Consider the following 13,225-nt stretch of genomic DNA (forward strand, 5'->3'; position numbering starts at 1 on the left):
TCCATGACAATAACCTATAATGTGAACGGGCTGAGTTGTCCAGGGAAGAGATTTAGGTTGTTTAATGAGTTACATCATAGGGCTACGTCAGTGGTATTTTTACATGAGACGCACTTTGAGATAGAGGCAAACGTGAAATTGAAATCCAAACACTACCCAACATGGTATTATGCAGATTCTCCAATTAAAAGAGCAAAAGGGGTTGCAATAGGTTTGGCAAAGAATATGAGATTTGAGCTGGAGGATAGAAGAACCGACCCGGAGGGGAGGTTTTTATTCTTAAAAGGTAGACTTCAGGGGATTGAGTGTACTTTAGCCAATATATACTGCCCTAATAAAAACCCGGAGATGTATATGAAGGGTCTGTTGAAAAAATTAATGGAATTTAAAAAAGGGCGCTTGATAGTAGCAGGAGACCTAAATTTCTGTATGGACCCACAAAAGGATAATACCTCTTCCGTGCAAAGAGAGGGAAGTAGGTCTCTGAGAGCTTTGAAAAAAGTGATGCATGAATATCAACTAGTGGACATCTGGAGAATAATGCATATGAAAGATAGAGACTATACCTTCTTCTCTAATGCACATGAGATATACTCGAGATTAGATTACATCTTAATAGACCATCAACTTATAGATCATCTGGTTAAAATTGACATAGAGACAAGGACGTTCTCTGATCACGCCCCGGTCGTAATGAAAATGGGATGGGGAAGAAGGTGGACTGGAGGATTAGGGTGGAGGTTAAATGAGGCTCTTCTACTGGATGAGGATTTAGCTCAGAAAATCGAGAAAGAGATTAAGGTATACTTTAAGGAGAACGAAACGGAGGAAGTATCGATAGCTACAGTCTGGGAAAGCCACAAGGTATTCATAAGAGGAATCTTGATTGCGGCAGGAGCAAGGAAGAAAAAGGAAAGAAGAGAGAGGGTCAGTGGGCTTTTAAAAGAAATACTGGACTTGGAGCAGATCCATAAGAAAAAAATAACAAAAGACACGAGACAGAAGTTATTGGACAAAAAAGATGAGCTAGAGAGGTTGATGGATGAGGAGAAGAGAAGAGTATACAACAGGGTTTTGAACGAGAGATATAGATGGGGAGACAGACCAGGAAGATATCTAATGAGAGCTTTGAACAAAAAGAAAAATAGGAACTATATAGAAAAGATAAAAAGTTCAAAGGGGGAGTTGGTCCACTCAACTAAAGAGATTATTAAAGTGTTTACGGAGTATTACAAAAAGTTATATAATATTAGTCCCCAAGGTCCTCTAAAAGAAGCTCAAGAGGGAAGTAATGAAAAAAAGATGATATACTTAAAAAATGCGGGATTACCAAAACTAAGTGAAGCACAGTTGAATTCCTTAGACGCAGAAATTTCCCAGGAAGAAATTAAAACAGCATTAAGAAGCACGGGGGGGGGGGAAGCCCAGGCCCGGATGGCTATACAGTTAAGTACTATAAGAAATTTAGTGAAGTACTGTTACCCAAGTTGGAGAAATATATGAATGCTCTGGGAGGTGGGATGGAAGTGAGGAGAGAATCCCTACAGGCTCATGTAGTACTTATTCACAAGGAGGGAAAAGATCCATCTCAGTGCTCCAGCTATAGACCTATCTCATTATTGAACACAGATACTAAACTGTATGCAAAGGTGTTAGCAAACAGGTTGAAAGATCTAATGCCTGAATGGATCCATGGAGACCAGGTGGGCTTTGTACCAGGGAGAGAAGGTAGATAACGGCTTGAGAACCCTGATGCTTATTCAGAAAAGTAGAAAAGGGAAAGCCCCGGTGGTGCTCTTGTCAATTGATGCAGAGAAGGCATTTGATAGAGTGGACTGGGGCTTTATGATGGACAACTTAAAAGTGCTGGGGATAGGTGATAGAATGCGAGAGTGGATAAGTAAATTATATAGGGAGCCTACTGCAATCATCACGGTAAATGGGGAGAGATCAGAACCCATTGGAATGTCTAATGGTACAAGACAGGGCTGCCCACTGTCCCCTTTACTATATGTGTTGTCACTCGAACCTCTGTTGTCAATAATAAGGAACAGTGGATCAGTAAAGGGAATTCAGATAGAAACCATAGAACATAGAGTAGCGGCCTTTGCGGACGACTTATTGTTCTATGTGGGGAAATCCCCGAATAACTCTCCCAAATATAATGAAGATTCTGAAGGAGTACGGTGAACTATCAAATTTAAAAATTAATCCAACGAAAACAGAGATTCTGAATATTAATATATCAAAGAATGAAAAAGAAAAACTACAAAAAGAATTCCCCTTTATATGGAGAGAAAAAGAGATAAAATACCTAGGAATAAAACTCACTGCCTCATCTAAGCATTTGTATAGATTAAACTATATCTCTTTGATAAATGAGATCAGGGAAGATTTAAAAAGACTAGAAGGAGGAAACCCATCCTGGATAGGACGTATAAACCTAGTCAAAATGGTAATTATGCCTAAAATACTGTATAGATTTCAAATGGTACCAATTAAAATTCCAGAGGCCTTCTTTAAGATAATGAAAAAAATGTTAACAAGATACATATGGAAGAATAAAAAACCTAGAATAGCATATGAAACATTGAGTAGGACTAAAGAGAAAGGGGGATTGAGTCTACCAGATGTCAAGAGATACTATAAAGCAGTGGTTTTAGCAAGAATATATGACTGGACATTTAACCATAAGGGGAAAAGCTGGGTAACAATTGAAAATGATCTTAGTTGCATTAGATTGAGTCAGATGATATGGGTTCCACCACAGTTTAGAGGAATTAAAGAAAGCACAAGTATCTATACTTTAAATGTTTTAAGGGTATGGGACAATTTACACAAAAACATGAAATGGGAATTTAATTCTATATTAATGCCTCTCACAAACACTGAGTACTTTCCCCCGGGAAAGAATAAGATATCAGGGAGATGGTTTAGAAAGGAGGATACCCAACTGAGAGATGTTTTGGTGGAGGGGGAATTGAGATCACTTAAAGATTTAATAGAGAAGAAGGGAGATATTTTTATTAGAATAGATGAGTGGAAATATCATCAATTGAAATGTTTTATTGAAAATCTACCGAAACCCCTGAGATTAAAACAGGAGTGGAATATGTTTGAAAGGTTGTTAGAAACACGAAGGGATGGGAAGCACAGTATTTCAAAAGTGTATAGAATACTCACAGAATTAGACACAAACACAAAGTTAACTTTTATAACAAAATGGGAAAGGGATATGGGAGTTGGGTTTGATGAGGATAAACAGAGAAAGATGTTTAGATTGATACACGATAATGTTAGTATGAGAGAGGTTGAGATTAATTATAAGTGTGTGACACGATGGCACATTACACCGAGTGTAGAGCACAAGATGAATGGGGAAAATTCAAATATGTGTTGGAGAGGATGTGGAGAGATAGGCACGGTGTTTCACATATGGTGGGAATGTCCGAAAATCCAGGTTTTTTGGAAGATAATAGTCAAATTGATTGAAGAAATAACTGAAATTGACATAGGGTTAGACCCAACGACGTGCCTCCTACACAATGTGGAGACATCTGTAAATAAATATAAAGACTCAGGTATATGGTACTTCTTGAATGCGGCGAAAGGGTTGATACCCAAGTTTTGGCAGAAATCTGAGGTACCGAAGGAGGAAGACTGGATTAATAGAGTAAACCAGATAGGTAGAATGGAAAGATCATACCATATGCAGGAAGATAGGATGAGAGTTTATTATAGGAGATGGGAAAAGTGGGAAAGAGCAGGATTGAAAGAGAAATATAGGAAAATATGAACTAGGATGTTAGCAAAAAATTAATAAGCCTCGAGAGATTAGAATGGGCTAGAGTCTGCAGAGGGGGAGGAGGGGGGATGAGGGGCGGGAAGGGGGGGGGTAGTGGGATGGGAAAGAAAAGAGTTTTTAGTAGGGGAAAGGTAGAAATGTTATAAATGTCTATTTGTATGAGAATTATTCCCCTTTTTGGGTATTTGTATTAACATGAAAAATTTAATAAATATTTAAATTAAAAAAAGAGAGGATTTTGCTCGCTTTAGAAACCGCAGCTTGGCATTGCATGCCATTATTAAACTTGTGATCTACCAGAACTCCCAGATCCTTCTCCACCATTGATTCCCCCAGTTGTACTCCCCCTAGTATGTATGATTCATGCATATTCTTAGCCCCCAAGTGCATAACCTCACATTTATCAACATTAAACCTCATTTGTCACATAGTTGCCCAATTAAACAGTGCATTCAGGTCAGCCTGCAAATTGGCGACATCCTGTAAGGATGTTATTCCACTGCATACCGTGGTGTCATCTGCAAAGACTGGAACAGTATTTTTAATCCCAGACCCTATATTGTTTATAAATATATTAAAAAGTAAGGGTCCCAACACTGGACCTTGGGGTACACCACTAACAACCTTAGACCATTCAGAGTATGAATCATTAATCACTACTCCCTGAATTTAGTTTTTTAGCCAGTTTTCTATCCATTTACATATGGATTTTTCCAAGCCTGTAGACTTTACCTTACACATTAGCTGTGTGTGGGGAACTGTGTCAAACGCTTTTGCAAAATCCAAGTATACCACGTCCACCGTCACCCCTCTGTCCAAGGTTTTGCTCACCTCCTAATAAAAAGAAATTAAATTTGTTTGACAACTTCTGTCTTTTATGAATCCATGCTGTCTGTTGTTTAAAATTTTTTTTTTCAAGCAAGGATTTATCCATGTGGTCTTTTTTTAAACTCTCCAGTATCTTCCCGACTACAGAAGTTAAACTAACAGGTCTATAATTACTTGGTAAAGCTTTAGATCCCTCTTTAAATCTAGGCACCTCAGTGGCCTTACGCCAATTCAGTGGTACTTTACCAGTCATTAAAGAGTCCCTAAAAATTAGAACCAATGACTTTGAAATGACAGAGTTCAATTTTTTAAGGACTCGGGGTGTATGAAATCCAGTCCAGGGGCTTTATTAACCTTTATTCTGTCTAAATATTTCTGGATTATATCAATTGTGAATCAATGTAGATCATCTGGAGCTGTGTCAATACCATGCCCATTATAGACAAGAGCTCCCCCATGCTCCTTTGTATACACAGAGCTGAAGAAGGTATTTAATAAATTTGCCTTCTCTTTGTCCCCAGACACCCCTATAGATTATTTTGTAACATTAATTAATTTGAAATACATTTGTCTTTACTTGTAACTGCTATTATTAATGGGGATAACATTTATAGCATGTGCCGTATTGCTTATCTGTTATTTGTTAAATGTGGTTGATAATCCTTACTGTAGGTATATTGGTTGCAAGCAAAATGCTTATATCAACAACCATCAAATGTAGTCAGATTTCCCTAGGCAAACATAACATGCACTTGACTCACGTTCTTATTTACTTAAATTTTGCACATCACAGTGTTCAACAGGTAAAAAGTTTTGGGCATAAAATTAGCTAATCTTACATAATTTTGGGGTGCTGAAAACGAAAATGACCCTAAAAAATGTTGATTGGCTCTAGTTTCCATGATATATTCACCCATCTAATGACGTAAGCCATTCAAAATTATGATGCAACTTCAGCTGCATATTGCGCAATTGATACTGGTGACCAATAGAAAATTGCATGTATACTGAGATGATGCAATGTTAGCCTTTAATTGCATCACTTCACTGCATAAAAGCTGCAGTATCTGTAGCTGATTGTAGTTCGACAGCGTCTTTACATTTCGTTTTATGCTTATATAGGCTACTCAGTAATGCCTCGAACTTGTGTGAATAAAGCAGATAATTTCTGCTATATCTGCGGTGAAATAACTTTTCTTTCACAAAAAAGGAGGATAACAGGAATGATTAAGAAAGCCTACAACTTGTATTTTGGCTGCAAGATAGGAGACCAGGACAAGAGCTGGGCACCACATATATGCTGCAATTCTTGTGGGACGGCACTGGAGCAATGGTTGAATGGAAAAAAGGCATCTATGTCTTTCGCTGTGCCAATGATTTGGAGAGAGCCAACAGATCATGTTAGTAATTGTTACTTTTGTATGGTGCCTCCAACAAAAGGGCGAAATCAGAAGAAAAAGTTATCTGTGCACTATCCAAATATTCCATCGGCAATACGTCCAGTTCCTCATGGAGAGGGGCTACCAATTCCTAAAGCACCAGAATCCTTCGTGGTTGAGTCAAGTGAGGAAGAACCTGAAGCGTGTAGTCATCAACCGTCAACCTCACATGGTAGAAAAACTCATCCAGACTTACAGAAATCTGGGTTGCAACATGTCTCTAAAAATTCATTTTCTACATTCGCATCTGGATTTTTTCCCACCAAACTGTGGAGCAGTGAGTGATGAACACGGAGAGCGCTTCCATGAAGACATTGCAGCTATGGAAAGAAGATATCAAGGTAAATGGAGCCCATCAATGCTTGCTGACTATTGCTGGACAGTTGTAAGAGATAGCCCTTTCCTCGAATACAAGAGAAAAGCCAAGAGAAGCAAAACCGACACAAACTGAAGACAAAACTAGTGAGAATCCTAAGTATTAAAATGATTCAACTTAGCTTGTGGCTATAATTTTTCTTGGTAATCCTATGCAATATATTATGCCATTTAGGCTTTGTTATGTAGTCAATATCACTTGCTTTATATTTGTGGAAAGACATCTATCTATATAATTATTGTGCATTATGTAGTCATTACGCCTATAGTAGAAAACTTTCCGTTTACAGAAAAACTAGAGCCAATTGACAAATTTCATTGTTATATTTGAACTCAGAATGTGAAATTCATTAAGAAATGGATCCTTTTGTTTCCAAAACTGGCAAAAAATAAAAATTTGTTGAACAGTGTCATAGGGCATTTATCTCCTTCCTTGGCTGGCTGAACGCTACATAGAAAATTTATGAAAAAACATAGTAATACAAGGTTAGCATACTAGTAGAGACATTGTTTATTGTTCATATAATCGGCTTCATTTTAATAATAGTGAAACAGCATAACAGCAGTATTATTTGGACTTTACAGGGTAAGTCCATTGAATGTTATGCCCTAGAGCTACTTTATTATGCTCTCTTTGACATTTGTCATCTTAAACATTTTATACTGTATAGTTCACTTCCCGTCCTATGGCCACATGGCTTTAGAAGCAAAGTTCCTAAAAGTACAAATGGAGCAATCTTGTCCTTCTCTAGTTTGAGTGCATATTTAAATTCAAACTCCATTTCTGCGTTCTCTTCTCAAGTTATTAAAACAAAAGTTCAGCCCACCTGCAAGGAAGAATGGAGACTTTAGGCTTATTTCCCTTAAAATGTATTTTTTGGCTTGAAATCTACCTCTAAATTTGGTATCAAATTGCTATTCCCTAGCACAGTCCTTTCTTCCTTGCATGTGATCACACACTGCTCTTTTAGAAGTCTATAAATTCTGTCTGTGCAGGCCCAGCTTCCCCACCCTTCCTTCATCTCCATATATAACCTTTTATGTAGCTGCTGGGGAGAAGTAAAGTGCAATACTATAGGGTGCCCCTCACGTGATAGTCTACTGGGGCTGCTGACATCGTATTAAAGATGGCGACATCTGCAGCATCTTTGGAGCTTCTGGATGTCTGCACAAAGGAGGCTTTTTCAGGTAAATAACATGCTTAACCACCTGCTGACCTATCACAGTAAATATACTGTGAGTGGGTGGCAGGTACAGGCACAGTCATATACATGTATGTGACCAGCCTTCTTCTGGGTTTGGAGAGTGTATGTGAGTGCTCCTTGCTGGCCCGTGCTGTGACTGGATACAGCTTGAGTTTGGCAGCAGATTTCAGCCAATAATTTAAGCTGAAACCTGCTGATCGGCAGTGTCTATTCACACACAGAGTTCTGTGTTTACAAACACATAGAACTCTGTGTACATAGGAACATCGATCTGGCTGTTTCTGCTCCTTGAAAAGCAGGGAGAAAAAACAGCCAGACTAGTAAATAAAAGCAGCACTCAATACACTTGTTAGGTACACAGTTAACCCCTTGATTACCCCTAGATGTTAACCCCTTCCCAGCCAGTGTCATTAGTACGTGCTCAGTGTACAGTATTATCACTGATCATTGTATTAGTGTCACTGGTGATGTCAGTGTCAACTAGTGACCCTCCCAGCCAGTGTGTGTGTTAGCGCCAGATTGCCTGCCACCCTATCACAGTACCATTATAAGTCACAGATCACCGTAATTACAGTATATCATCTATTGCTGTGTAAATCCCAGTATCTACACCATAGTTTGTAGATGATATAACTTTCGCACAAACCAGTTGATATATACGTATTGTAATTTTTTTTTTTAAGAGACCTGTATCAGAATACATTTTGGTCAAATTTTCAAAAAATGTAATTAGTTTTTTTGTTTTTATTATTATTGGATATGTTTCATAACAGAAAGTAGAAAATAGTGTTTATTTTTAAATGTTGGTATTTCTTTCATTCATATAATTAAAAAAAATTAAAAAACCCAGTGGTGATCAAATACTACCAAAAGAAAGCTTTATTTGTGTGAAAAACAATTATATAAATGTCATTTGAGTCCAGTGTTGTATGACCACACAATTGCCAGTTAAAGTAGCACAGTGTTGACTAGCAAAAAAAATGCCCTGGTCATGAAAGGGGTAAAATCTCTCAGAGGTCAAGTGATTAAAGTGGTAGTAAACTTCATTTTAAAAAAATTGCTTACAGTCAAGGTGTTTGAAAAAAGAGGCCCTATAGGGCTTTCTCTTACCCATGAACTGTCATGTACAGTGAGCTGTGCATACGTCGCTCAATGAACATTTATGGCCCCAGATTTATAGCGCAGCGATGTCACTCCCATGTGCATGTGCAGGAGTGACGTCTTCATGGTCTAGTCATTTGAAGGCACAGAACCTGTAACAAAATGGAAGCACCAGGGTCAGCTGTAACGACCATGTCGTAGTGCTGGACTGCACCATTTGACAGGTAAGTTTGCCATAATATGCTAATATGCTGTGTATACTTACATATTATGGCATAACCCACTTGGGGGCGCCGAAAAAGAAAAAAACATTGCGGACTTAACAACCGCTTTCCATTCCATTTAATGCACATATAATATAAATAATTGAATATATATTTTATTAATGGTTTGATGACAAGGTCAGAGGTTATACATTTTAGTTTTCCATCATCTAGATGTTAGGACATTGTTCTTTTTCTATAGATTTGTGACAAATATTTTGTAGAGTTTTTTTTTTTATTTTTTATTTTAACTCATTGTGCCCGGCCTATTGTAAGATGATGGCCAAACAGGATCCCTCCCAGGATCGTGCCTCGCACGCGCCCCACGGGCCGTGCTCTGGCGCGATCTGTCACCGGCTGTGTCCACTGTACAAGGCTGATGACAGATCACTACACCAACCCGCTTCCAGTGTCATGTGATCTTTGCGACCAATCACAGCAGATCACATGACAGTCGTAAACAATGAATGACTTCCTTTCATGCCATTCATTGCTTACAACTGTGCTGCTAGCTGTGATTGGTCACAGTGATCACATGTACAGACTGGGCCTATCACAGCCCTTCCGTAGCATGTGATTTGCTGTGGCCAATCACAGCTGATCACAACATAAACTACTGAATGAATCAGTTTCATTCAATAAAAATAGTTGCTTATACCAATGAAATTAGTTGGAAATCGGTAGTATAAGCAATCGTGTAAAAAATAAAAAATTCTGATCTCTTGCCCAGAGTAGTACAATGTTACTATGGTAACATTGTACATAAATGTATGAGTATAGTTGACCCTCCTCATAAACAGCACTCATTTATATAAAACAAAAAATATGAATCAAGTATAGTAATAATAAATAGAATAAATGGACAGTGAGGAAGAAAACAGTACTTCCACCACGGTGTATTAGAGTGAAATCCATTCCAACGCCTTTGTGATCTTGCAGTGATTGCAGTGAACCCCATCAAAATGGTGATACTGGTAAATAACCAGCAATAAAAAACCTCCTTAACAACAGGTATTGGTAAATAATCAGCAGTGGAAAATCTCCTCCTCAATAGCTAGGCAGCAATCCCCATCCCATAAATGAATGATCAATAAAGAATAAGAATAAGAATCCAATCCCATACATAGGTGAAAGAGTGGGAAAAAAATACATCATGCAATTCCACTTTTAAAGCTTTTATTTAATTATTTTATTATTTAAGACTGATAAAGTGGACTGGACTGTGTGCCTATTCACTCTGATACACCGTGGCGAAAGTACTGTTTTCCTCCTCACTGTCCATTTATTCTATTTATTATTACTATGCTTGATTCATATTTTTTGTTTTGTATAAATGAGCGCTGCTTATGAGGAGGGTTAACTATACTCATACATTTATGTATTTATTATTATTTATAACAGCTGCTTTTGTTAATTAAATTTATATATATACTTTGTTCTTTTTGATTTACTGAACTTATATTTTTATGATTTTTTTTTAGATTAACTTAAAGTTCACCAACACATAAGTGCGGTGTCATAAGCTCTCTGAGCCTATATTTACTATGGTAACATTGTATTGCTCTGGTCACAGGAGTAGAAAAAAAATCATAAAAAAAGTAATAACATGTACAAAAAATAAAAATACATTATTATTGTTATTATTTTTTTTCTACATACTGTCCCGTCAGTATCCCTGATCACAGTCGCACCAGTTATATGATGACACTGTACTGCATTGGTGACAGTATGTAAAAAAAACAAACAAATTTGAAAAATGTTTTAAATTTTTTTATTTTCCACAAAACTATGACAAACAATTACAACTTCAGAGAACCTGCCATTCCTCTTACTAAATACCTCAGACTGTCTACTTTCAGAAAAGTGGTAATTTTGGGGGTATTTGTACTGTCCTGCCATTTTTGGGCCTCAAGAAATGAGATCGGCTGTCAATACATCAGGATTTATCAATTTTTAGCTATAAACTATAGTTTGAGGATAACTTTCCTACTAACTAAATGATAAACACTTATTTGTGTTATTTTTACCAAAGAAATGTAACAGAATATATTTTGGCCTAAATTCGTGCAGAAAGATTATTTATTTGCAAACATTGTTTTAACAAATATGAAGAAAAACCCATTTTTTTTCAAAAACTAAAAAAACCCAGTGATGATCTAATACCACCAAAAGAAAGCTCTATTTGTGTGAAAAAAAATTATAAAAAATTCATATGGATACAGTGTTGCATCACCGCGCAATTGTCATTCAAAGTGCGACACGCTGAAAGGTAAAGATTGGCCTGGCCAGGAAGGGGGTAAAAATGCCCGGTAGGCAAGTGGTTAAAAAATAAAATTGTTTCCATTATGTTGCCACTTCTGCTTTAGTAAATATAGTTTTTGATATTTTGTGCTATTTATAAAGCTGCCATGAGCAACTTTCCCACTTATTTCCACCATATTTTGACTAAGATAAAATTTGTTTTAGAGATAGCTTTCCCAATTTATACGTTTCACTCTGTTTATAGTACCATAAATCAGAATAAATCCATCATTTTCAACAGAGGAAAGCTGGAGGGCAAACTTTCTTTCAGGTTCCATATTTTTTTATGTTGTAGCAAAATGGGGTAAAGAGTTCAAATCTGAAATCATTTATTTTGAAGACATTTTAAAATCAGGTCTCATGGTGTGTAATTTACCATAAAACCATATTAGGACATCAGGATACAGAACATCTAAATTATAAAATTGCTAATGTAAAGTTAGGCTATTAATTTTTTATTTTTAAACATGTATTTGTATTCATATTAGGTTAAATTGATGACTTGACTTTAGCTTCCAGTGCACAGGAAGCTAAAGTCAAGTCATCAATTCGACTTAATATGAATACAAATACATGTTTAAAAATAAAAAATTAATAGCCTATCAGTAATGTGCGAAACACTTATCTAAATACTTTTGTAGAAAAAAGATTTGGAATCTAAAAAGTTTTTTCTTGTAAAACCCTTTATTATTACATACCAGCATTGTCAAAATTATGTTTGCTTCATCTCCTCTTGTTTCTTAATTCCTTTTTTCATTCTTCTGTTTCTCATCTCCTCTTCCTTTCAACGTTTCACTCCTACAACTATTTCTCAGTAATGCATACTGTGAAATAATCATTACCCATTGTAATTCCCATACCTGACACCCTTCTTAGGAGAGCCTGCTGTTGTCTGTGCTCCCAGTGTATATCTCTATGGAAATGAAGCTGGCTATTCAGGATCGACTGAAGGAAACCAATGACATACGCCAACCAGACAAAAACTTCCACAGTCTATACGTGAAGCGACACCAGAATGTAAGGTATGTGAAATATTAACTTTTACAGGTTTTACATTATATAGGGGACTCATACAGTAGATTTAAAGCTGAAGTTGTGTCAAAAATAATTGTATTGATATAATCGCACACTGTGACATCACTTGCCTGTAAAGAAGTATGTCCCAGATCTGTCAGGCAGCTGGATCCTTTAAAAATCACGTGTGCAGTGATGACAGGTCCTCTTCCTGCAGCTTAAATCCTGGTGCTGTTGGAGTTATTACGTTTATAATCTTCTGTGAGCTGCAGTGAAAAAGATCCAACAGTGGCCCACCTCCTCCTTGAACTGACATAAATGGGACATACTTCACGTAAGTGATATGACTGCAGCTAGAGTTGAAAAAATAATTTTTGACTAAACTCCAGCTTTAAAGAAGAACTGTGCCTGAACTGCATGGGTTAACTGCTCGTTGTCTAGCGGATTGTAGAGCGAAGCTATATTTACATAATCTGCAGATCCTCTGAGCACCAGTTCCTGATACCCCCCCCCCAAGCTAGTGTAGTGGTCTTGTGCATGGACTGTGCCTGATGTCATCATCTCCTCAAGACCAGCTCTGGACATTAGGCCGGCAGGAACAGTACACCGCTGTTTTCGAAACGCTCAAAGGATCATTTAAGTATAGTTTTTCCTTGTGCCTCTGGACAAAATGAGCAGTTAGCCAATGCAATGTAGGCACAGTCCCACTACTTTAAGATAATCACCTAATCCAGCCAATCATGGTCAGATTTTAATTCAGTCACTGTAAACCCATGTGGGCATTACACTGTTGATTGGCTTTGGGAGCAGAATCATGAGTAGAAATGGATTTTTATGAACAGCCACTACTGGGCGAGCTGGCACAAGGCATACACAGGCATGCACCTTTCATGC

General features: G+C 37.3%; 1 protein-coding gene across 2 annotated transcripts in view; it reads left to right on the forward strand.

Annotated features, from left to right (window-relative positions):
* Window positions 1-13,225, forward strand: part of ADCY7 (adenylate cyclase 7) — a 351,396-nt gene that overhangs the window by 248,903 nt on the left and 89,268 nt on the right. For both annotated transcript variants that reach the window (XM_089689483.1, XM_089689484.1), the window contains one exon: window positions 12,194-12,339. In XM_089689483.1, coding sequence (XP_089545609.1) covers window positions 12,194-12,339 — 146 coding nt within the window. The remainder of the gene's footprint in view (window positions 1-12,193; window positions 12,340-13,225) is intronic.

This window comes from Staurois parvus, unplaced genomic scaffold (genome assembly GCF_062004578.1).
Source record: "Staurois parvus isolate SC_StPar_1 unplaced genomic scaffold, SC_StPar_1.0 ptg000476l, whole genome shotgun sequence".
Taxonomy (NCBI): Eukaryota; Metazoa; Chordata; class Amphibia; order Anura; family Ranidae; genus Staurois; species Staurois parvus.